The sequence below is a fragment of the Balaenoptera borealis genome (assembly GCF_965194805.1).
Source record: "Balaenoptera borealis genome assembly, chromosome: 8".
NCBI lineage: Eukaryota > Metazoa > Chordata > Mammalia > Artiodactyla > Balaenopteridae > Balaenoptera > Balaenoptera borealis.
This window is the reverse complement of record NC_138865.1, coordinates 73,228,446-73,256,013: the sequence shown is the minus strand read 5'-3', so window position 1 is coordinate 73,256,013 and position 27,568 is coordinate 73,228,446. Positions and strand designations below refer to the sequence as shown.

Here is a 27,568-nt window from a genome sequence, read left to right as displayed (position 1 = left end):
TTTACAGTGTCTGGTCTAACATTCAGGTCTATAATCCATTTGGAGTTTATTTTTGTGTATGGTGTTAGGGAGTGTTCTAATTTCATTCACTTACATGTAGCTGTCTGGTTTTCCCAGCACCACTTATTGAAGAGATTGTCTTTTCTCCATTGTGTATCCTTGCCTCCTTTGTCATAAATTAGTTGACCACAGGTGTGTGGGTTTATCTCTGGGCTTTCTATGCTGTTCCATTGATCTACATTTCTGATTTTGTGCCAGTACCATATTGTCTTGATTACTGTAACTTTGTAGTATACTCTGAAGTCAGGGAGCCTGATTCCTCCGGCTCTGTTTTCTTCCCTCAAGATTGCTTTGGCTATTCGGGGTCTTTTGTGTCTCCATACAAATTTTAAGATTTTTTTGTTCTACTTCTGTAAAAAATGCCATTGGTAATTTGATAGGGATTGCATTGAATCTGTAGATTGCTTTGGGTAGTATAGTCATTTTCACAATATTGATTCTTCCAATCCAAAAACATGGTATATTTCTCCATCTGTTTGTGTCATCTTTGATTTCTTTCATCAGTGTCTTATAGTTTTCTGAGTACAGGTCTTTTACCTCCATAGGTAGCTTTATTCCTAGGTATTATATTCTTTTTGCTGCAATGGTGAATGGGATTGTTTCCTTAATTTCTCTTTTTGATCTTTTGTTGTCAGTGTATAGGAATACAAGAGATTTCTGTGCATTAATTTTGTATCCTGCAACTTTACCTAATTCATTGATTAGCTCTAGTAGTTTTCTGTTAGCATCTTTAGGATTTTCTATGTATAGTATCATGTCATCTGCAAACAGTGACAGTTTTACTTCTTCTTTTCCAATTTGGATTCCTTTTATTTCTTTTTCTTCTCTGATTGCCATGGCTAGGACTTCCAAAACTATGTTGAATAAGAGTGGCGAGAGTGGACATCCTTGTCTTGTTCCTGATCTTACAGGAAATGATTTCAGTTTTTCACCATTGAGAATGATGTGAGCCGTGGGTTTGTCATATATGGCCTTTATTATGTTGAGGTAGGTTCCCTCTATGCCCATTTTCTGGAGAGTTTTTGTCATAAATGGGTGTTGAATTTTGTCAAAAGCTTTTTCTGCATCTATTGAGATGATCATATGGTTTTTATTCTTCAATTTGTTAATGTGGTTGTATCACATTGATTGATTTGTGTATATTGAAGAATTCTTGCATCCCTGGGATAAATCCCTCTTGATCATGGTGTATGATCCTTTTAATGTGTTGTTGGATTCTGTTTGCTAGTATTTTGTTGAGGATTTTTGCATCTATACTCATTAATGATATTGGTCTGTAATTTTCTCTTTTTGTAGTATCTTTGTCTGGTTTTGGTATCAGGGTGATGGTAGCCTTGTAGAATGAGTTTGGGAGTTTTCCTTCCTCTGCAATTTTTTGGAAGAGATTGAGAAGGATGGGTGTTAGTTCTTCTCTAAATGTTTGATAGAATTCACTTGTGAAGCCATCTGGTCCTGGACTTTTGTTTGTTGAAAGATTTTAAATCACAGTTTCAATTTCATTACTTGTGATTGGTCTGCTCATATTTTCTATTTCTTCCTGGTTCAGTCTTGGAAGGTTATACCTTTCTAAGAATTTGTCCATTTCTTCCAGGTTGTCCAGTTTATTGGCATAGAGTTTCTTGCAGTAGTCTCTTACAATGCTTTGTGTTTCTGTGGTGTCTATTGTAACTTCTCCTTTTTCATTTCTAATTTTATTGATTTGAGTCCTCTCCCTCTTTTTCTTGATGAGTCTGGCTAAAGGTTTATCAATTTCGTTTATCTTCTCAAGGAACCAGCTTTTAGTTTTATTGATCTTTGTTATTGTTTTCTATTTCATTTATTTCTGCTCCTGTCACTATGATTTCTTTCCTTCTACTAACTTTGGGTTTTGTTTGTTCTTCTTTCTCTATTTCCTTTAGGTGTAAGGTTAGATTGTTTATTTGACATTTTTCTTATTTCTTGAGGTAAGATTGTATTGTTATAAACTTCCCTCTTAGAACTGCTTTTGCTGCATCCCATAGGTTTTGGATTGTCATGTTTTCATTGTCATTTGTCTCTAGGTATTTTTTGATTTCCTCTTTGATTTCTTCAGTGATCTCTTGGTTATTTAGTAAAGTATTGTTTAGCCTCCATGTGTTTCTGTTTTTTATGTTTTATTTCCCTGTAATTGATTTCTAATCTCATAGTGTTGTGGTCGGAAAAGATGCTTGATATGATTTCAATTTTCTTATATTTACCAAGGCTTGATTTGTGACCCAAGATGTGATCAATCTTGGAGAATGTTCTGTGTGCACTTGAGAAGAAACTAATCTGCTGTTTTTGGATGGAATGTCCTATAAATATCAATTAAATCTATCTGGTCTATTGTGTCATTTAAAGCTTCTGTTTCCTTATTTTCTGTCTGGATGATCTGTCCATTTGTGTAAGTGAGGTGTTAAAGTCCCCCACTATTATTGTGTTACTGTTGATTTCCTCTTTTATAGCTGTTAGCATTTGCCTTATGCATTGAGGTCCTCCTATGTTGGGTGTATATATATTTACAATTGTTACATCTTCTTCTTGGATTGATCCCTTGATCATTATGTAGTGTCCTTCCTTGTCTCTTGTAACATTCTTTATTTTAAAGTCTGTTTTATCTGATATGAGTATTGCTACTCCAGCTTTCTTTTGATTTCCATTTGCATGGAATATCTTTTTCCATCTCCTCACACTCTGTCTGTATGTGTCCCTCTGTCTGAAGTGGGTCTCCTATAGACAGCATATATAAGGGTCTTGTTTCAGCCAGCCTGTGTCTTCTGGTAGGAGCATTTAATCCATTCACTTTTAAGGTAATTATCAATATGTATGTTCCTATTACTATTTTCTTAATTGTTTTGGGTTTGTTTTTGTAGGTTCTCTTCTTCTCTTGTGTTTCCCACTTAAAGTAGTTCCTTTAGCATCTGCTGTACAGCTGGTTTGGTGGTGCTGAATTCTCTTAGCTTTTGCTTGTCTGTAAAGCTTTTGATTTCTCTATCAAATCTGAATGAGATCCTTGCTGGGTAGAGTAATCTTGGTTGTAGGTTCTTCCCTTTCATCACTTTAAATATATCATGCTGCTCCCTTCTGGCCTATAGGGTTTCTGCTGAGAAAACAGCTGTAAACCTTATGGGAGTTCCCTTGTATATTATTTTTCATTTTTCCCTTGTTGCTTTTAATAATTTTTCTTTGCCTTTAATTTTTTTCAGTTTGATTACTACGTGTCTTGGCATGTTTCTCCTTGGGTTTATCCTGCTTGGGACTCTCTGTGATTACTGGACTTGGGTGGCTCTTTCCTTTCCTATGTTAGGGAAGTTTTTGACTATAATCTCTTCAAATATTTTTTTGGGTCCTTTCTCTCTCTCTTCTCCTTCTGGGACCCCTATAATGTGAATGTTGCGGTGTTTAATGTTGTCCCAGAGTTCTCTTAGGCTGTCTTCATTTCTTTCCATTCTTTTTTCTTTATTCTGTTCCTTGGCAGTGATTTCCACCATTCTGTCTTCCAGGTCACTTATCCGTTCTTCTGCCTCAGTTATTCTGCTATTGATTGTTTCTAGTGTATTTTTCATTTCAGTTATTGTATTGTTCATCTCCGTTTGTTCTTTAATTCTTCTAGGTCTTTGTTAAACATTTCTTGCATCTTCTCGATCTTTGCCTCCATTCTTTTTCTGAGGTCCTGGATCATCTTCACTATAATTATTCTGAATTCTTTTTTCTGGAAGGTTGCCTATCTCCACTTCATTTAGTTGAGTTTCTGGGGTTTTATCTTGTTCCTTCATCTGGTACATAGTCCTCTGCCTTTTCATTTTGTCTCTCTTTCTGTGAATCTCATCATTTTTGACAGTAAAATATTTCAATAAATCAATCAACACCATTGAAAATTATATGAAACAAAGATATTGCCAAACTGAAATAATGAGTATTGAATGGAAATTAATAGCACTACTGGTTCTTAAGTTTATTGACTGCTTATTCTGTATCAGACACCATATTAAGCACTTTATATACATTATTCCCCTAAATACTTAAAGCAACCCTGAGTGTTGTATATCAATCATCGTGGTGGAAGGAAAAGAAAAATCAAATGGGGAATGAAGAGAGTTTAATAAAGAATCTATTTATAAAAGTGTGGCCAGAATTCAGAAAATAAACAAACAATGATGAAGCACCCTGAAGACAGCAATATTGGGGAGGCATAGGGTAGGGCAGTTATGGAACCCAGAATGATCTACTGCTGTAAAGAGAGGGTCACTTGGTAGTTGTGGCTTTCAGAACAGACACAGTGTTTTAGTCTGTTCAGGCTATGTTACAAATATTACAGACTGAGTGGCTTATAAACAACAGAAATTTATTTCTCACAGTTCTGAAGGCTGGGAAAGCCAAGACCAAGGCACTAGCAGTGACTGGTGAGTGCCTACTTCCTAGCTGATAGACAGCCATCTTTTCACAGTGTCCTCGCAATGGCAGAAGTGGGGAAGGAGCTCTCTGGTGTCTCTTTTATAAGGGCATTAATCTCATTCATAAGGACTCCACCCTCATGAATTAATCACCTCCCAAATGCCCCATCTCCTAAGTCTATCACACTAGGAGTTAGAATTTCAACATTTGAATTTGGGAGGGATACAAACGTTCAACCCATAGCATATAGCCACTGCCAATCCATGGCCCTGCAGGGAGGAAAGCACAGGAATAAATGTCCAAGCCAACTCTCCTCCCACTGCTGATCACCTGTCAGTGCCTTCCAAAGGCCAATTCCTGGCAATTCACAGGAAGCCAGAGGGCAAAAGAGCTCACTGATGCAATCCATAAAGGTCAGCCTGCTTGGCACAGAGCAGGGTTGAGAAGGGTGGAGAGTGGATCTGGAGGGAGAAAGGAAGGACCTTTGGCATAGTTCATCTTCATTTTAAGGAAGGGAAAACTGAGGCTGAAAGGGATAAAGTAATGCCCAGCTAAACCAGAGAGAAAAGTAGAAGTTCCACAATTCAAAACATGCAGTCTGACTCATTCATTCATTCATCCATCCATATCTGTGAAGTGCCAGGCATCCTACTAAGTTCTAGAGCTAGAGTATTAAATAAAACCCAGAGGCTATCCTGGCTGTAGCTTAGGTGAGTTGCAATAAATCATGGGGATAATGGTAATAACAAGAGCACATGGCCAGACACCATTCTAAATGTCTTCACATTAAATGCTCATGAAAACTCTATTCCCACTTTACACCCAAGGAAATAAAGACATGGAAAACTGTAAACTCTTGACCAAAGTTACAACCTAGTAAGTGGTGGAGCCAAGAATCAGTAAGAAGCCATCTGACTCCAGAGCCCACTCTTAACCTCTGTGTTCCTTGTATCAGAGGTAAATGTTATCCCCCAATATTAGACTTCCTATCTTCATCAATAATAGAACCCCCAAATTTTAGCTGGGCCCATGAGGTTTCAGACTACATTTTCTAGTCTCCCTTATACATAGATATGACCAGTGACTGGTTCTGGACAACAGGGCATAAGTGGAATAAATATATACAACCTCCAGGAAAGGTCCTGCTTCTGTTTCTCTTCTTGCTGCATGGAATGTGGACATAATGACAGGTTTCCAGCAGCCATATTGAGCCCTACACAAGGGATGGCAGAGCAAGAAGCTAGAAGCAGTAGGTCTCTGACAATTTATGGAACTTCCATACCAGTCCTGGCTTGCTATCCTCTAGACTTTTTACATAAAAGAATAAAACCTTATGTGAACAGCCACTGTTGATTTTTGGTTTCTGTTGCACGTAGGCAAACCTAGTCCTACACCATCTTAATGTGAAAAATCACTTTGGTCTAGAAATGTTCATAACCTGACATAGGGTGGATAATTTATAAAAGCACTTCCATATGTTTAAAAGTCTTTGGGGCTTTATATATATATCACAAACTGGAGATTGGCAATTTGATATGTGAGATAGCTAAATTAACACAGCACCAACTCACAGGATAATCACTAAAATTTCCATTTAATTTGCATAATAAAATCTAGCTTGAGTCAAATGGTAATATAAAAAATATCTAATGTGTGTACAGGACGTGCACTTCATGATATCATTCTTATTCCCCGTTTTCCTGAGTATCAATTTTTTTAAGTCCCAATTTCTAATCTTCCAAGATGAACTCTTCCCATATGTGCTACATTTAAGAAAACCCAGGGACTTCCCTGGTTACACAGTGGTTAGGAATTCGTCTGCCAATGCAGGGTACATGGGTGCGAGCCCTGGTCTGGGAAGATTCCACATGCCGCGGAGCAACTAAGCCCATGCGCCACAACTACTGAGCCTGCGCTCTAGAGCCTGCGAGCCACAACTATTGAGCCCGTGCACCACAACTACTGAAGCCCGTGCACCTAGAGCTCGTGCTCCACAACAAGAGAAGCCACTACAATGAGAAGCCCGCGCACCACAACAAAGAGTAGCCCCCGCTCAACGCAACTAGAGAAAGCCCGCGCGCAGCAACGAACACCCAACGCAACCAAAAATAAATAAATAAATAAATTTATTTAAAAAAAAAGAAAACCCAGTAGACATATAACCTGGGTAACAGGTACAGGAAAAGAGCAAGTCACTTAGGGCTTCCCCTCAAGTTCCACATTTGAGTGTAACCAGCCTCTGTGTGCTGAGGATGACTTACCCCCTGGCAGAATCTCTCTTGGCAAGATTCATTTTAAATGATGCCCAATTGACATTTCTTTTCTGGCTTCCTTATAGAGTTCCCTGAAAGCATGCTCCTCTGACCCATACTGACGGAAGTGCAGGTAATTCTCAAGTCAAGTCTCCCCTCTGATGCCACAGGCTGCTTCAGGAACGAGTCAGATCCCAATCCACCTAGTTCCCCGACTTCAGGGCAACATTTATCAAATTGCCGGTCTGATAATGTTCAGGCCCCACACTACAGCTTGATGAGCAGGACATGCTTCCACCCAGCACTGGTGGGTGCTTCCCCACCCAGTGGGGACAAGAGGGATGGGACTCAGCATGTACACCCTTCCAAATGACTCCCCCAAATTCCAAATACTCTCATCCAGGTCTCTTCAGTTTCAACATTTTCTTTCTTTTTTCCTTTTTTTTTAACCTTCAACGTGGATGAGAGATCAAGAGGTTCAAAACCAGTTACTACCCAAATGTTCTGCATGTTCTCATTATGAAATGGAGAAGTTGGCATCTTTTATCTTAGATCTTCAGTCATAATTGAGGAAGAGTCTTATTTTATCCTGTTAAACAGCACTCCCCCTACCACTGCCAAAAAGTCATCATCAAAAAGTAATACAGGGCTTCCCTGGTGGCGCAGTGGTTGAGAATCTGCCTGCCGATGCAGGGGACACGGGTTCGAGCCCTGGTCTGGGAAGATCCCACATGCCGCGGAGCGACTAGGCCCGTGAGCCACAATTACTGAGCCTGCGCGTCTGGAGCCTGTGCTCCGCTACAAGAGAGGCCGCGATAGTGAGAGGCCCGCGCACCGCGATGAAGAGTGGCCCCGACTTGCCACAACTAGAGAAAGCCCTCGCACAGAAACGAAGACCCAACACAGCCATAAATTAAATAAATAAATGAATAAAATAAAAAATTAATTAATTAATTAATTAAGAAATAAACAGCTGTTGTTTACAAAAAAAAAAAAGTAATAGATACTTTGTTAAAAGTCTTTACCTTTAAAAATCATCCAAAAGGCTATTCTTATTTCTCAGCAGTAGTTTTGTCCTGTTTTCTGTTTTTGTGGCTCGACTTTCATGTCTAAGTGAACACAGTAGTACCACATACAGATTATTTAAAGGATCCCAGAGAAGCAGAGAGGCCCCCTTCCCATCATTATTTTGAACAACTGAGACGTACGGGGTGCAAAAAATAATTTCATTATTTTTCTTCACTGCCGGTTCAAGTTAGCCTTTATGGGATTGTTCTTTCCCTGCACCTAGAAGAGATAAATTATGGACAAGTGCCATATTTTCTTCTGGTCACTTTCAGGTAACAAAACCACTGCTTGTCACAAAAGCAGTCTCAGTTAAGTAATTAATATTAGTAGAATAATCACAAGAGGGCCTTTTATTTGTCTAGTTGTCTGAGGGAAGGACGGAGCAGACTAAGCAAAGAAATAGAAAATCAGCCAACCCTCCTTCTACACACACATTCCGCTGCAGACTTCCCTGGCCTGGAGCAGACTCTAGCTGGAGGAGAAGAAAATCTTTAACCTTAAATAAAATTCATCATTTTGATGAGATATTTTAATTATTGAAATGTGACCAATAGACTTTTAATTATCTGAGAGTGACCATAAAAATTATGGAAATTGCACAAGATCTTATCCAGGGGTAGAGAAAGAACTAATTCCACAAAGTAGGGTGAAAAGACAACAGAGGCAAAGAAAGTGTGTGTGTGTGTGTGTGTGTGGTGTGTGTGTGTGTGTGTGATTGCACCTTTTGAGTGCCATTTGTTCAACCTAACAGTTATACCTGCTTAAGCAAACTGATATATATGAAATATTAAAATCTAGTTTCTCTAAAAGTTAAATGAGGGCATGATTATTGATATAGAAGAAGAGTTGCAAAGGAGGGTAATGGGATCAAAATGGCAGATGCCTCATTTCATTCATGTTCCAAATCCCTAGAAATGGCAGATACTTGATACAATTAATAAGCCCATAGTTACAGCATAAGACAAAGAAAGTACACTCAAGTTGGCCAAAATTTATACAGAATTCCCGAAACAGGAAAGGCAGATGCAATTGTGCTGATATTGGAATAGACAATCCAAAGTAGATCCAGGAGAGGATGCTAGAACCAGTGGCATCAACTCCAAACTCAGAGATTATGGAGATAGGAAGCAAGAGGGAGCCCTGACTCAACAGCCCACTCTCCCTAAATATCTTCCTTTTCCCTGGTGTAAGTGGTTCTCCTCCACTGACATTTTAAATTACTCCATTTACAACAATTTGATCCATATGCCTCTTTCAGGTACTTAGATCTGAATGCTAGAAGCATCTGTAAGACTGTAGTGCTCAAAATACTATTCTACTATGTTAATCAAAGAAAAACATACCTGAACCAATTAGGTAAATGATAATTGAATTTCTCTGGTCCATTATAATTATATGCCTTCTAGGGTCACTAATTTTTATTTTTTTAAATTTTTCTTATTATTTTTTTAACATCTTTATTGGAGTATAATTGCTTTACAATAGTGTGTTAGTTTCTGCTTTATAACAAAGTGAATCAGCTATACATATACATATATCCCCATATCCCCTCCCTCTTGTGTCTCCCTCCCACCCTCCCTATCCCACCCCTCTAGGTGGTCACAAAGCACCGAGCTGATCTCCCTGTGCTATGCAGCTGCTTCCCACTAGCTATCGGTTTTACATTTGGTAGTGTATGTATGTCCATGCCACTCTCTCACTTCGTCCCAGCTTACCCTTCCCCCTCCCCGTGTCCTCACATCCATTTTCTACGTCTGTGTCTATATTCCTGTCCTGCTAGGGTCACTAATTTTTAAATGTTGTATTTTCATCCACTAAAACAGCTCATATTTGAGACCTACTTAGGTATTCATCTATTCATAAAATGAATGTTAGCACACATTTGTACACTTTTAGCACACTTTTTTCATTTATTTGTCATTTTTAAGTCCAAAGTGACTGTGATGCTGTTAAAACTTATATTAGCCTAATTTGCTCATCAGTGTTGTCCTGTTAGTTCCAAAAATGCCTTGGCATTGATCCATAAGCTGTATAAGAAAAATCTGTTTAATGAAATTTCTCAAGTTCCTCTTTGTTCCTTTATATCTAAAATTTCTCACCTTCTATGACACAGCATCAAATCTGCTCTGTATTTAATCCTTCTGAGTTTATGGGATTCAATATGCAGCACTTCCTCAGAAGTGCCCTTACGTAAGCCATTGTGACAGGGCCTTTGGTAGTGCCGTGAGGGTCCATGGGTGAGGAACTTTACAAATGAAGAAACAATGATAAAAGTACTCTTGATCATTTATTTTGCATGGGACTCACTCTGTTATAGCTAAGTAGTACATCAATAAAGTCCAAATAAAATACCAAAACAAAATATTGGAATTTAAAACACTATTTCCCATAATCACGTGGACTAATAAGACAATCAGAGAAACTCCAGTGGCTTGAATTAAATTACTGCTCTGCTGTGAATCCATGGTCCCACTCAGCCTCCTGAAGCCTGAGGGGCCACTGGGGTAGGAATTCGATTATGCCACTACTGAAATTTAGGTAGTATGTTTCCAGATTCCACCAACAGATGGTTCCTTTAAACATTCACCTCAGGAGCTTCACGGTGGTCACCTCCACTAGGAAGCCATCTTTTTTTTTTTTTTGGCTGCACCACCACTCAGCTTGTGGGATCTTAGTTCCCCAACCAGGGAGTAAACCCAGGTCCTTGGCAGTGAAAGCACAGAGTCCTAACCACTGGACCGCCAGGGAATTCCCTAGGAAGTCATCCTTGACCCTCCCATCAATCCATTTCAGTTCAAGTGCCCCTCACAGCATCCTGATCTTCTCCGTGTCATATCATCCATCATGCACACTGCCACTGTGGTTGTAGGCACCCATTAACCCCATAAGTCTGTGAATTCCTGATGTACAGTGACCTTGCTTTGAATTATGTTTCTTACCCCAGCACTCAGCGTGGTAACTTGGCACACATTTCTTATCCCAGCACTTAACAAAATAACAGGACCTTAATACATGTTTGTTAAATACAGTCTTCTTTCCTTTCTTCCTTCCACAAATATTTACTGAGCGCCAACTATGTGTCAGACACCATTCTGGGAACTGGAGATACAGCAGAGAACAAAACAGACCAAAGTCCCTTCTCTCATGAAGCCTGTATTCTAGTAGGGGGAGACAGACAATTAACAACTAAAAAGTCTTAAGTATGTCCAGTCATTGAAGTGCCATGAAGAAAACTAAAGTAAAGGAAAGGGATAGAGAGATGTGAACAGACTTCTGTTTTACACACAAATGGGCAACTGGCTCATTGAACAAGTGGGACTTGTAAGTAGGTACAATTAGAAAACAAATCTATTCTTCTTCCATCGCTGCCCATTCATAGTTACTTGGAGGGTCTTATTCTTTTTTATGTTCTTTGATGAAATATAGGACAGGCTCCAGGACTTTTCTGGTCACTCTCAGATAATATATTGATAAAAACCTTCTTGTTACTTCTGTCTCAAGAAGAGCCTTTTTGAGGTAAGTAAAATGCCCAGTCCCATGTACTAGCCAAAACTTCATTTAAAATGAAAGATTCTCATTCCTCCACCTTGGGCATGTTTTAGTCTGGCCTGCTTCAGTTGGCTTCCTCCCAATTGTCCCCCTTGGACTTCTTCCTTATACACCAACTCCTTCTGGCTCCTTGAGCGTTTAAGATGAGGGTGAGGGGACATGAGGAAGGAGAGAAGCAAATGCAGGAAAAGTGGATATGTAATCTTGTTTTGGTTTCCTCTGGGCGTGTCTGTGTCTGACCCTGTCTGGCACTGAAGGACGTTCAAAGCTGACATTCCTAGGGTGTTCTAATAGAAGCTGAGAGTCTTTCTGGGAATATTCAATGCTATGTTCTGTGGTACAGGATGCCAATTTCTGCACTTAAATGTCCTGTCTTAGCCCATAGGAATACAGTCGATCCCTGTTCCATCCCTACATGAGGTGCTCTTGGGCAGGCTCTAAAATGGCTCCCTGTCATCTTTCTCTTTTACATGGCCCATATCTGATCCCCCAGTGCCACATCTGGGCCTGAGTACTCACTTATCCTTGCCCCACCACTGATGTATATGTAGCTAGTTCCTCTCTTTCTGCTCTGCTGCTTCAGACAGATCACCAGAGCCTCATATCTATAACTTCACCAGGAACCCAAGGGGGTTTGCAGATGAGACTTACAGCACACCTTTTTCAAAATCCTGTCTCTATTTTCAAACTGAATTTTGACTTTGCTGCATGTTGGGAAGCGGATCCAAGTTTGGTTCATTAACATTCCTATCTAATACACACCGTAAACCTGGTAGAGGAAGGACAAGGTTTCAATGACTATGAATGAAAGTCATAAAGAAGGTAAATATTATTTATACATCCTCTATTAAACTAAGGCTTAACTGCTACAATGCATGGAATACAAGGAATGAATATTTGAGGTTCCTACACCTCATATTTCACTTCATCTCACTTCCTCCCACAATCCAGAGACCAAGAAGATTTTCACTTATCAAAAATAAATGTTTTTAAGGGTCAAAGATGCTAAGTGCATGCCAGGCAACGCCTGCCTTGCCCAACTTGTTCTTGTCCTCACCATGCTCAAGAAAGCAAGGGTAAGCTGGGTTTGGGAGAGCAGGGCAGCGTGGTTATTTTCTGAGTTGGGCATTGGCCTCTAGAGCTCCATCCATGTGCTGGCTAATGACCAATTAGGCAGCCTGGTGCAAAGGCAAGAAGGCAGGGTGGAAACTGAGGAAACCATCAGAATGCCCCTGAGATTTAAGCTGTGGGACAAAAGGAGAACAGAGCAGAGAGAAACAGAGATGCCAAGAGAGATTGTGTGTGTGTGTCAGATAGAGAGAAGAGAGAGAGAGAGAGAATGTCTTGCTTTAGAGCCATCTTGGTTCCTACAAGTGTCCTCGTTCCATATCCAGGCAGCCGTATCTTTACAATAAATCCCCATTTTTCAGGCTATCCTTATTGTTCTCTGTCTATGGTAAACTATAACAGGAAGGGAGGAAACAGCATGGACTCTGCTAAGCTCATTCATTCCCATCACCCTGGAGAACAGAGAATTTTCTAGAACCATTCCCAAAGTAGAATTATGGATCTTCCTAGGCTCACCCTTTTTCAAAGTAGCCCAGCCTTTTGGGGGCAAAATATGATATACAAACCCAGTCTTCTCAACACATTCACATCCATCCCTGTCAAATTACCAGCTCTTCAGGCCCCAAGGCCATCCTATGAGGTTGAACTGAGTCTTCAACTAGTCCCAAAACTCTTGACATTGTAGGACACAATTTGGGAGTCTTTAGGGAGTTGAGTTCCTGCACACTGATTGAGCAGACACCTAAATAGCCAAGGAGTAACCCACCCACAGCAATTCAAATAGGAAGTACTTATGCAATGGATACTCCTTTTGTAACTTAGTTGTACAAATGTTATGAGAATAATAACAGCATGTTTAAATTACTCACAATTCTATCCCCTTAAGACAAGTACAAAAGATCTGAAACCCAAAGAACTGGGTTCAGACTCTCACTCTTCCACTCCCTGGCTGGGTGACTTTGAGTAAATCACTTAACCTCTAGGAGATTCTCCCCATTTGTAAAATAGAGATAATAACACCTACTTCACAGGGTGATGGTGAAGCTTAGTGGAGACATCTAGCAAGATGTTGCAGCTGCAGCAACAGCATCATAACAATAATGATAACTTCTTGAGCACTTTCTATGTGCCAGGCATTGAGTTAAGCACTTTATTTGCTTTATTTTATTTAATTTTCCAATAAACTTATGAAGTGCGCCCATTTTACAGGTAAGGTCACTGAAGCACACAGTGGCTAGGTCACCTGCCTAAATTACTAACACAGCTAAGAGGAGTACTGACAAAGTGCTCCTCCCTCTACTTTTTCATGTTTTACTAGGAGGAAGATTCCGGACTTAAATTAGTAGCTACTACTTACTGGGGGTTCGTTGGTTCCAAGTCGCCAATATGTTGAATTACACAGTTTTTTTACTTCTTCAGGACCCTCTATATCATAATCTTTGGGATAAGTTTCTCTGTCACGGTGCCTTAAGAAAAAAATTAGAATCTGTTAAGGGATAAACCTTATTTATCATGTATTGCATTTGAATGTTGTAAAAATGATGCAATGAAAATTTACTATATTTGTGACCTTGTTCTAATAATAAATTTACTGGATTTGGGACATGTATTTCCCATCTCTTTTCAAGTAATGCTGAGGCTACTTCCTAAAAACAATTTAGCACATGTGATAAAACTAATAGTATCACGAAAACAATACTTATCCAACACAGTAATTATTCAGTGACTCCAATGAAGTGAATCTTATTTAATAATGTAGATTAGTTACTGAAATAAATTCTAAAATAAGACATGTAGTATATTAGAAAGGCAACTTACCACTTCAGAAATTTTTCTACCATGAATTTTAATTACAATTTTTTTTCAAAACGAGAGCAAAATATTTACTCATATGGATTTATAACAGTGCTTCCTGCTCCTAAAGAGGGTCTAAAGGAAAAACAGTTCTTAAAACATGTAGATGAAAGAGGAAAAAAATATTCTGAACATCTTGACTGAAAGGGTGGTTGGATAATAATAAAGGAGGGATTTGGGGATAGGAAAGGAAAAAGGAGGTGAGGTGGCCCGCAACCGAAGTAGCTATTTTCACAAAGCTTTCTTGGGTGAGATAAAGGAAGCTGAACCCAAACACCCATCAAAAGATGCTTTGCTATCAAGGGATACAGGGCTAGGACTATGTGAGGGACACTGAGGTACCCAAGAATTCTTCCATCCATACACCCATCTGTTCATTCATTCAGCAAATATTTAAAGTACCTATTACATGCCAGGCATTTTGCTAAGGGATACAATGGGGAGTAAGTGTGATGTAATCCCTGCCTTCAGTTGTTCGTAGTCTGGAGAGAGACAGGCAATTAAACAAGAAGAATCTACAGTGTGGTAAGTGTGGGCACAGGACTATAGAAGCAGAACAGTATGCACTAACCTGGATGGGGCACCCAGCCTCCAAGTTAGAAAACCCTTTAGGATCTGACCCCCCACCTAATCCCACTGCAGTGGAGCTGGGCCCCCACACTGCATTCAGATTATACACTTACCTCCCCACCTCCAAGCATGGAAGCAGAGCTCTGCAAAGAACACAGCAGAGAGGGAGCCCAGCATGTGAGCCTTCTGTCCTCCTCACGCCTGAGCATTAATTGCTAAACACTAAGAGTATTTTGGTACCATACCATTTTTTGAGAGCCTGAGAGAAAGCCCTCACTGAAGTTCTTTGGGGAAATATTGAACATTAAGAACCAGGAGTAATAGAGTGTACGGGGCCATGGGTTTGAGTCATTGCTCAGCCAGGTCCTAGCTGTGTGACCTTGGGGGAAGTCACTTAATTTTTCTGTGCTTTTATTTTCACATGTGTAAAATGAGGACAGAAATTATACCAATTCCTTTTAAGATTTTTATAAGAGTTAAAAGGAAAAAAATTAAAGGCGGAAGGTCCTTCAAATACTGTAAAGAACCATATAAACTTATGTACAGTGAATACTAATCCAGCTTCAAAAAATTCTGGTGTACAAGAATTGCAACTTAACTTTTCCATAATTGTACTTAATTTCTTTTCCAAGTGCTCATATTTCCAGGTGGAAAAAAGTTAATCTTGGTCAATTCTGGGTCCCTTCCAACTCTAAAGAGTTCATGTGATACCACAATGGCAAGAATCCATCTTTGTTGTCATCATATCTCCTTGCTGGCATCTGTGGAAACATCCTCATTCTCCTGTGGTCTTCCGTTATGGATCCGTGCAGATCTCTGCTATGCCCTCCTATTCCTGCCACACAGTCTACACAGACTGGTACTTTGCCATAAGGGTGCCACTATCCACCCCACCAAAAACCTTTTTGTGCCCCTCTCCAACCAGGGTTCCTGGAAACGCAGATCCTGTCCCTGAGCTGTTTGCCTGGACCACCAAGAAGGCACTTGTTTCATGTCCCCACCACACTAGGCTTGGGGGACACAAGAGCCCCACATTTCAACAGCCCTGAAAACACTACCCTGGGAATGAAGGGTTAGGCAGTGATAGGTCCCATCTGCTCTAGGATTTCCAAAGTCTTAATTCAAACTGGGGATCCCAGACAAATCCACATGTTCTCAACTTCTCTGGCCTCCTCCATCTTCAGTCCATGGACTCTTCATCTACTGTGGGAGAGGGCAGCCCAGCTCTTCATCTGTTCTTCCAAATCTATGGTGTAATCCTAAAACCTAAGCTTTTGAACTCAAAGCCAAGAATTTGGCTCTTTTGCTGCCTGCTGGGTCATTCTTCCCTGAGGCAATACATCCAGAATATCTCGCTAGGAGCATTGGAGTGAAGGGGAAAGCACCAGTTAACATTTCAATGTATTATCTCCAGGGCCCACCTCTTTTTTTTTTTGAACATCTTTATTGGAGTATAATTGCTTTACAATGTTGTGTTAGTTTCTGCTTTATAACAAAGTGAATCAGCTGTACATATACATATATCCCCATATCCCCTCCCTCTTGCGTCTCCCTCCCACCCTCCCTATCCCACCCCTCTAGGTGGTCACAAAGCACCGAGCTGATCTCCCTGTGCTATGCGGTTGCTTCCCACTAGCTATCTATTTTACGTTTGGTAGTGTATATATGTCGATGCTACTCCCCCACCTCTTTTTTAGGCACTGTAGGCACAGTGCCCAGGGCTTGTGATACTTTTAGGGGCCCAGGAGAGTGTTTTAATCATTTTCAAATCAGAAAAAAAAAGAATATAATCCAGTTTGAATTATATCCATCTTTATACCAAAGCAGTCATAAACTATCATTTTAAACTTTTTTTTAATGGAGGAAGAGGCCCATGGAGGCAAAGATAATTAGTGTCCATGAAAGTCAGAATGCAGCCTGATTATCCCATCATGTATTTTAAGTTGTATTATAACTAGATGATGACAAAACATGCAGACATGTTCCTTTTCTTACCACAATCTCAGATAACAGCCAAAAGCCCAGCACTAAAACATGAATCTATAATAAACTTTGGAGGACTGAGCTAATGCAGTTGGCATTCCCTAATGCCTGCTAGCTGCCCACAAATGATGTGCCCACAGTCTGCAGGCTCTAAGAGATACACAGCTGAAGACCTGCCCCTACTTCCCAGAGGCTGCCAGCCTAGCAAAAATAAATATACATGTTTAAAAAATTATAAAATATATAAAAAATGGTAAAATATAAAATTAAATATAAAATATATATTTACTATATACTAAATATGTATTTGCTACATATAATAACAGTAAAAATGATTAGTGTATTATAAAGGAAATGGGAGGCCTAATTATTCCCTGACTTTATTATGTCAGTTGAACATTGGCTTGTGCCTCAGCTTCCCGGAGATGAACTGAGAATCATACACTGAGGACAAATCAATTGATTGAGAGTCTCAAATGAAAAGTGACATAAAAATGCAAATATTATTATGTGTAACAATGTTGTGTCTAGGGGCTTCCCTGGTGGCGCAGTGGTTGAGAATCTGCCTGCTAATGCAGGGGACACGGGTTCGAGCCCTGGTCTGGGAAGATCCCACATGCCGCGGAGCAACTAGGCCCGTGAGCCACAACTACTGAGGCTGCGCGTCTGGAGCCTGTGCTCCGCAACAAGAGAGGCCACGACAGTGAGAGGCCCGCGCACCGTGATGAAGAGTGGCCCCCGCTTGCCGCAACTAGAGAAAGCCCTCGCATAGAAACGAAGACCCTACGCAGCCAAAAATAAATAAATAAATTAATTAATTAATTAAAATAATAATAATAATGTTGTGTCTATCTACAATATGCTTTGTTGGGTATTCTTACTTTGTCAATACCCATTAAGTTTTATAGCATCTTTGTAAGACAAATATATATATATACATAAAAATAAAAATAATCAAGGTGTTATTTATATATATATATATGCACTTTATATAGCCTTGTTTGCCTTGCTACCTGCCTTTATTTATGGTTGCCATGACTTCTCATTTACTGCAATAAAAATTCTTTATGGGAAAATAATGAATATAATGATATAAAATTTACAATGTCTCTAGAACAGTAACTTTCAAACTTTTTGATCACAGTCCCCACCTATATACCCTTACAATCCACCCTGAGACGTTTGCCAGTGTCTGGAGACATTTTTAGCTGTTGCATCTGGGTGGGGTGGGTTGTTACTGGCATCTAGTGGGTGGAGGCCAGCAATGCTGCTGAACATCCTACAGTGCACAGGACGGCCACCACAACAAAGAAATATCTGATCCGAAATGTCAAAAGTACCAAGGTTGAGAAAGCTCTAGAGAATGACTGTGTACCAGATTCTTAGATTAGTGGTCCCCAAACCTTAGCATTTCATGGAGTAGCAAAACTTTACACTTGTAAATTTGTAAAACCAACCTAAAATTGCCAACATTTTGTCTTGACAGGAACATTAAAAATAAAATAACCATCTATCATCTTTAATACAGAGACTTTTAACACCAAAGTAAAAACGATCTTAGAGTCTTTTAAGCTGAATAAATTTAGCTATATGAAAACCTTGCTACATTGCTACGTTGTCTTTACAGTTTGTACATCACCTTGGATTAGTAAAAAAGGTCATTATTGACCAACACTGGTCTAGTCTACAGACTGGATCTGCAGATATTAATTTTCCCCAGATATGAATTTGATAGCAGCAGTCAGTTCAAGGCTAAAGCAGCTTGAATATAGGTATTCTGTGCTACTAACTGAAGGAAGAGCTGTGTTTTTGATGTCAGGTGTGCAGACACAGGCTGACATTCTTGCTGGGAGGAGAGCCTCCAGGGCCTCCTGCCAGCAGGGCCAGAATCTTCCTTGACAATCAGCCTTGCTTCTGATGAGGACTTTGCTCTATCAAGCCCAAAGCTAAACACTGTGGCTATTTCTTTATAAGAGAAATCTTTACATAAGACATCCTTAATTACAAGAAAGGAAATTTGCTTTCTCTACCGTACTGTGGGAGAAATAGTATGAATATGAATAGAATTACAAACAGGGCAAAGGCTGACAGGACAGGATCAGAGCTGTCAACTGTATAAAAAGGAGCTTGGAACCATGACCCTGCTGTCAAAAATGCCACTTGGACTGATTCAGAGAGGATTAAGGTCAACAGAATCTAGTAGGGCAAAGATAGCACGAGCAGGTCCCATTCTAGACAACTCCCCACCACCAATCCTACAATCACCTGAACACTCTAGCTCCTGTATTTCCTGTCTCCTCCAGCCTAACATAGTCCCAAGTAAAGCCTTGTGAAAAGCACTTTCTGGATCTGTATCTGGGGTCCTTTGGGAGCTTGAGTTTCCTACCATAAGGGTTGGATGATTTCACATCAAATCAAATCTGTAAGTTCCCCTTGATTGAACACATATAAGTCCTTAAGTGAGTTGCAGGACTAAACAAACAACTCCAGAGCATACTCAGGTAGGGATCTGCAGCTCCCCTCAGGCTGCCCCAAGCCATCGTGGTCCAGTTCCCAGAGGAGGACAGGTGGGGTTAGACCACAGGATTCTCCTTGCAGGAGAGGAGACCAAGTTACTCTCTACGGTTTCTGTGGTCCCATGACTAAGTGGGGGAAGCAAAGTGGGGGTTTGCAAAGAAACCATTATCTTTATCACTTCTCCACCTTTCACATTTTAAAATAATTGTCCATTAATGAATCTTCCTTTTCATTAGACTAAGAACGTTTAGACACAGGGATCATTTTTTACTCATCTTTGTGATCTCAGTGCCTAACAAAGACTAACACGTTGTAAATGCTCGTTAAATCTTAAATGATTGAGTGATTGAATTTCTTACATTTTGTTACTGTCACCTTAATATAAATGCTGAAAGCAAAGGCTTTCAAATGTGTCCATAAAAATAAAGAGCATCCCAGCTCTCTCTACAAAAGCACACATAAAAAAGGAGTGATTATGCATATAGAGATGCTAGTTCTTTGCAACAAAAACTTGTCTCTAGAGGAATTATAAATCTGCTTGCTGAATGGGAAAACTCTCAGCATACATATGCATGACACTGATTGCAAAGGGGGTGTGGATCCGAGCAATATCTGACATGTGAACAATGAAAATCGAGCCGAATTCTGGTTTCTGGTTACTTGACAAGAGACACATTTTCTTTGTGAATTTCAAAGATGTTAAAATTATGTTTAGTTAAGACTCCAGATAGCAGAATATATTAATTTTAAGTTTTAGAATTATTAATATAGTTCACAACTACTCTGTCAGCTATTGTTATTTTCTGAGGTAAATCTAAGCCAAATGAGAAGAGAAAGATACCTTTTTCATTAGGTTTTATAATCGTCTGCTATCTAGGACTTTAAGAGAAAATTACCCCAGAGAGTCAGCTATATCTCCTGACACATTAGAAGCATTAAAACCAATAGAATCAAAGACTACAAAGAAATATTTGACAATCCTCTTTAAAGATTTCACAGGCAAATGATTTATATGCCAAGATAATGCTATTTGGCAGCACATTTATCAAACTGACAAATGAAGACTTTTGGATGTATTTGCAAGAGTCATAAAGAAAATCTTACGTCCTTGGGAAAAATGGTGACATTTCAGACTTATGAAGAGGGACACTGTTTTTCAATGTGTCTCATGCTGTATGCAATCTGTGCATCTATAACTATGAAACCACACAATTTGAAACCTAAACTGCACTCAAAAGAAAAATATTTGACGGAGACAGGTAAGTGAAGTTATTTTCTTCACTCAACATATATTGAGTGGCATGTAAATAAGACCCATCATTATTATGAATTTTTTTTCATAAGAAACTCTTCAAAAACAGGAAGCCCTATGGAGAATATTGGGAGTAAACAAAAGGAATACAGCATGGGAGCCTATCTTAACAGTTGAAATGTTAAATAAATGTTGTCAGTATGATTAACTGCCAAACACATGACTTTGAAAACAGCTGGAGGAACATGTATTAAATGGGGTGACACTATAATTGATTATCCCACCTGGGACACTGTGAGTGGGGAATTAGGTACTAGGTACACTGGGAGTGGTGAAACCAGGATTGTCCTGGTCAAATCAGGACTGGGACATTCTGTTACCCTATGTTTTGACTACTGGATCTCAATTATCTTAAGATCCTAGGAAACTTCTTATGGTTCCTTTGATCTCCCCTCCAGAAACAGCTTACATCGGCTGGCCATAGACACTCTGGGTGGTGGAACAGTAGGACTAAAAAGAGACCGAGTTTTTAAAGTGTATTATATAACAGTAATTACTGTTATCCAAAGAACACCTTGACAGTATATTGGCATGAATGGCATGGAGACCAATTTGGCCCCTGCAAAACAAGAAACAAATGCCTGATTACCTGCATAAACTCCTATCCCTATAGTCTTAATATTACCAGCTTAGATAATTTGAATTAATTACTCTAGAATAACATCAAATGATTATATTATGTGAGCTTAAGGACCATTTTAATGCACACTTCCATGAATCCATGAGCAATGCGTACTGAGTAGATAATACAAGGTTCTGTGGTTTCAAAGCAATTCATTTTATTCACATTAGAAACAAATGAAAAAGCCTTTCTTCATAAATAGTATCAATAGTTAAAACAGTCTTCCATTATGCATATAGCTACACAAATGAGCACTTTTTCCATTTCTTCCTAGAAATCATTCAAAAGCAGCAAAGGAAATGGAAAAATTAAAAGAAAACTAATTTTTAGCGAAGTTATCGTATAATCCCTAGATTACATCATGTGCAAGGGCCACTTTGAGCAGCCAAGATCCAGCTGAAGACAAGTGGAAGAAGCAGAGACAAGAAAGAGGCTATAGCAAGAAATCTCAGTAGTGAGACTGCCCAGAAGTAGGAGCTCTCAGAGCATCAGCCAAACTACATTCCCATAGTTATGCAGATAAACTCTTTCACTGAAAACAATGGAAAATGCTAGAATATATATATATTTACATTTTGACACATTAAAAGTATTTAAGAGCTGAAAATCCAGTGGGGAATTTCCAGGCCAATTTTTGGATGAAAGCCTGTAACCAAAGGGGTAAATAGAACTTTAAAACACCAAATCTGCTGATGCCCTTGGGATATTTGCTAATATTGCACAGGGGCAATGGCTTCAGGGGCTAGAGGAACTAAAGTCTAGCCCTGGAGCTAACCTAGGAGGGGAGTTTTACAAGGAAGTCTTCCATATGTGATAGATATTATGCTCGCCAATACAATTTCTCCTTTTTACTGGGAATATAAGAGGTTAAATTCCCAGCTCCCTTGCATTTAGTGAGGCCATGTGACTAGCTCTGGCCAATAAAATTAAAATGAGCAGAAATGATATATGTCATTTCTGGGCTAAGACAGTGAAAGCTCTTATGTAATTCTCAACTCTTTTTTTCCCCTGCCAGAGCAATTGATGACTTTCTAGATGTTGGAGCCTCAATCAACCTGAGTCCCAGAGTATCTATGTGGAGGAGAGCCTACCCTCCACCAAAAACCTAAAGCAGACTCTGTGTGAGCAGGAAGTAAATCTTTATGTGTTAGGCCACTGAGATTTTTGGAGCTGTTTGTTATCATAGATTAAGCCTAGCCTACTCTAACACAAAAATAAGTACCAGATGTGGGGTGGGTGCTATCATAGCAAAAATCTAAAATACATGGCACTGGCTAAAGACCAGGCAAAGACAATAGGAAGCTGGTATCAGAGGCTGGAGAGGTCAAACATTTGATAGCCTCAGTAGGTTAAGAGTCAAACCAGGTACCTAGTGAGATTGGGAAAGAGACTGGAAGACAGTTGTTAGTTCTACATGCAAATAGCTATTGATAATTGGTTTTGCCAAAGTATTTTAAAAAGAGAGAGAGATAAATTCAGGAAATTGTCTAGTTTACAAGAAGATAGAAGGAAATGAGAGATTCCAGAAATTTTGAGCCTTGAAATGTTAAAAGGGCCAACAACTTTTAGATCTCAAACAGTAAGAGAAAACTGAAAAAGACTTTTTCAAGACAAAGTTCCATTAAAGCTCAGCCTGGCAGCAAAGTTCATCCTATTGTTAGACCCTCCCAGTGAGTTAAGTTGCACTGGAGCAAGCATATGCTTAAGGAGAGAGCCAAAAAAAAATTCCCAGGGTTTCTGATTTCTATAACTACAATAGTATCAAAGTGACAGTCAAGGTATTACAAGGATAAAAAGTAAAGAAATATAGCAAGTCTGAGGACTTTGTCTAGAAAGAATGGAGAATGAGGTTACCAGCAGCTGGAACTAACTGGATTCAAACATGTAAGAAACTTACTAAGCTTTTAAGAATTGTACTTCCAAGTAAGCCAGGGGTGTGCATTTAAAAATCCTTTAACTGTTCAATACTTAAAATAACTTTTGGCCCCCAAACTTCTGGGAAGAAAAGGTGAACTGAAAAAGCAAAACAACCCATAGAAGGGCATATTCTACAACATTCATTGCAGGTGTGGTCAAAGAGAATATTGGAAAAGAAAAGATGATACACAGGGCAGAGCCAAGGGCCATAAAGAACAATGGGAAAAGTATGCTGCCAGAAAACAGAGTCAGGGTCTAAGCAAAGAACATTTCTGACACCAATGTAGTACTCCCTAACAATGTCTGTCTGACAGGACTTAAGAAGGACCATAGACAAATGACTGCCCTTTCCATCCTTCCTCTTTCTGAATCGGAGTGCTTATTACGTTATCTTGTCTCTGTCCCGCCACTTTATATTGGTTATATGGAGACCAAGCAGAAAAATTTTCTGCTTTATAGATTTTTGAACCAAGTAGAGCCACACTAGACTTGGTAGAAAAACAATAGCATAACATATGGAGATCTTGGACTTCTGACCTATGACTAGATAGAATTTGGGTCATTTTCCTTGGGTAAATGGGTAAACATAATTGGTCTGCATGTGGAAAGAGTAAAACCACTATTTGGTGACCTGCCTAAAGAACACAACTTCAATTGCACATGGAACTTTCATAAAAATTAAGAAAAAATATTTCAATATGTTTGAAAGATATAAATGGCAATACAATAAAACTAGAAATTCATAACACATTTAAAAAGAGATTCTTCTTCAATCTGGAAATATGTAAGCACTTCATCAAACAACTCTTTAATCAAAGATCAATACAAACAAATTGTTGAATTTCTCAAAAATACCAATAAATAGAAATACCACTTATAAGAATCCATAGGATATAGCTAAAGTAGAACCCAGAGAAAAATTCAAGTTTTAAGTACTTATATCAATAGAAAAGAAACAATGAAAATAAATAAGTGAAACATCTAATTCAAAAACATTAAAAAGCACAAGTAAGCCAAAAGAAATCAGAATGATAGAATAATTCAAAATAAAAGCAAAATTAAATAAGTTAGAAAACAGAATAAATGAATAAGTAAGCAAAATAGACAAACTCCTATCTAAAAAATCAAGGAAAAGGGCAGGGGGAGATACAAACAGAATAATATTCCATACATAGGAACATATATTATATGACTCCATTCATATGAAATGTCCAGAATAGGCCAATCTGTAGAGACAGGAAGTAGATTTGTGGTTGTCTAGGGCTCGAGGGCAAAGGGAGGAGGATTTCTTTTAAGGTTAATAAAACTGTTCTAAAATCAATTGTGTTGATGGATGTACAACTCCATGAATATACTAAAAGCCTTTGAATTATACCCTTTAAAAGGGTGATAGTATAGAATGTAAACTATATCTTAATAAAAATAGGATATAACCATCAAAAGAAGAAAACATTTTAAATCATTAAAGACTACTTTCCATAACTCGATGCAAATATATTTGGAAAACTAGACGGCACACATAACTTTCTAAAAAAAACAATTTACAATTGTTCTCAGTAGAGACAAAAAGTCTAAACACACAATTTCCAAAGAAGAAACAGAGAAGCTGTCAAAGGAAAAAAGAGCTACCATCTGAAACAGTACTAGGCCCAGATGGTTTTATTGTGGGAGGAAATTTCTTAACTGTGCCTGAATGTCTAGCAGGACATTTGAACTGCCTTGAGCTGCTCACTTGTCAGAGGTACACAGGCATTGGTGGCGTGAATAACACCTATAATAAATCACATTATATTCACTATACTCACTTTGACATACGTGTAAACCAACCTGAAGTGGTCTTTCCCAACTATTTATATTTATTACTGGATTGTTTTAAAATACCAAAAAATTCCCGTAAGTAAAATGTAATTTATCTAGATGAAATTCTTCTAATTCATACAACACACATACTTATTATTTTAAGGTCTAGGTAGAAGCCCACAATATCTTAACCTCTAGGAGATTGCCTGCAATGAAAATTTGGTTGCTTTGTTGGCATGCACCCCTACAATGAGAGCAGGTGCCAATGAGCCCTGAAAGCTCAGGATTCTTATACAAGTAGGGAATTCCTTTTCTGTGAAGATCTTTCAGAGACGTTGCTGATCACACCCTTGCTATGAATGGCCATATGCAAACTAGCTAATATATATCTGTTGTCCCTACCCATATGACTGTAGGTTTATGGATATGTAACTTGGGCATCATATAGATAGATGGATAAATGGTATTAAGATGCTGTGGCCACCCGAGGATTGGAGTCACAATTCTTGCAATCACACACTTGACATCACTAGTTACCAGTCATTGTGCAATCAAAAATGCACACATATTTTCAAACACTCTGGGCGAAGGAACAGTAATGCCCTCAGTTGAAAACTAACTAATGTGCCATCTTTAGTTCTCCATGTGAATCCTAGGAGCTAGGACAACCTCCTCTAGAAAACTTTTCCTGCTCTAATAGTCTAAGTGCTCCTCTTGGATGTCCCCAGAGCCCTCTGCTTACCCCAATCCTAGCACATATCACAGTGCATAGTAATTGCCCAGCAAGCCTCCCCAACTCCCGTCTCACAGTAATCTTGACCTCCTAAGGACAGGGAAGATGTCTTGTTCACTGTCAAATCCCAAACCCAGTAGATGCCATTCATAAGAGAACTCTTTATTTAGAAAGAAGAACATTTTTTGTTTTTTGGGGTTTTTTTTGTTTGTTTTTGTTTGTTTGTTTGTTTTCAAAAGCTCATTTAATGCTTCTGGCTCCTGGCTGAGCATCTCAGTATTTTCCCAAGTGTTTAAAAAATTGTGACAAGTCATTCATACATTTTAATTTCAAAATATTCTTCCTACCACTTTCTATAAAAGGAGGCTAAATTCTTTGCAACAAATAAATGACATTATATTAATTCTTCCATTTGATTGAACCTGGAACAATCCGATTGGGGATCTAACATCTCAACAAAGAAACATATTATAATTTTTCTGCCAATTAATTACCTTTGTTAATGCATCAAAACTTAGTTTGGTCAAAATAAAGAAAACACACTGTGTGACTAATAACAATTAAAATGTAATTGTATTTCAAAATTAAACATTAGAAACAATAATAAAAGATGTGTCTATCAAAAACAGTAATACAATATTCAAATTTATTCAGAACTTTTTCAAAGCATCACAAAAATATGTTCACCAAATCTCTACACAATATTTCTGTTTTCTGCCTGTTACATCTAAGGTCAATTTTTTAAAACTGCATGGGTGGGTGCTGGTTGGGTGGGTGCGTGGGGGAGTTTAAAGTCAAAATAACAACTAATGTAGGAAATCATCAATATATTAAAGGGTTATATTTTAAACTTTTGCTATAAAATTGGGTGTTTGGAAATTGGAATTCATTCTACACTGTAGTAGCTCTTTATAGGATATAGCAGATATCTATAGGATAGGATGGGATATAGTAGATATCTATAGGATTATCAGCCTAGCTCTCCTTCTTTCTCCTGGGTATGTCCATTTTGCCCCATGGCTATTGGAAAGCTGTCATTTTCCACCAAACCTTGCCCAGTCAGATGACCCCAAACAAATACTTGGCCTAGAAATGGACATCTGACCTGGAATTTTTAAATTCAGAACTGAAAATACCTTAAAAACAACTTTTTTTGTTGGATGAAGATGTAAGTTATAAATTCCAGAACCACAGCAGCCATGTTTCCTATAGTCTTCAATGATAAGATGAGGCAAACACAATGAGGAAGAGAGAGAAGAAATGAAGCAAGACCCAGATGCACTAGCATCCCTTATGCCTGTTGTTCCTGAGGTCGAGCTGCACCCGTGCCCTCCTTCTTATCTAGTGATCAACCATTCCATGAATATCATGAACTAATTCATTTTCTTGCTTCCTTAGGCTAGTGCAAGCCACGTATCTGTCAATTGCAATCAAAAGAAGCCTGATCAGTACACACAGAAAATAGTACCGATGGGATGGCTTCCAAGGTCAACTAAGAGAAGTTTATCTAACAGTGCTAATTCTAGTGCTATTGAAAACCTTGAGCCCTGAGCCTGGGTATCCTGTGTCCATAGACTGAAACTCTCCTATCAAAATGTCACTAAGCCCCACATTCTTCTTACCTCCTCCTTCACTCCCTACATCCTCACCTAGAAAAGGATCAGCAGTAAGAGAAAGAAAGCTGATGAAAAAGCACTTGTGACTATCTGTGAGGAAGACTACTGCAGCATTATGACAAGCCTCTGGTGACTCCTGTTGCCCAGGAGAGAGATGGTCTCAAGGACACGTAGGGAGTTGGCTCAGGCAGAGGTACTTGTATACAGCAATGATCTTTCCTAATCCAAGTGCACCCACATGAGGAAATGCCTGTC

At 38.9% G+C, this 27,568-nt stretch overlaps 1 protein-coding gene across 1 annotated transcript in view; it reads right to left on the bottom strand.

Moving 5' to 3' along the window:
* CFAP95 (cilia and flagella associated protein 95) overlaps positions 1-27,568 on the bottom strand; it is a 93,344-nt gene that overhangs the window by 48,791 nt on the left and 16,985 nt on the right. The window contains exon 2 of the mRNA XM_082403709.1: positions 13,747-13,855. Coding sequence (XP_082259835.1) covers positions 13,747-13,855 — 109 coding nt within the window. The remainder of the gene's footprint in view (positions 1-13,746; positions 13,856-27,568) is intronic.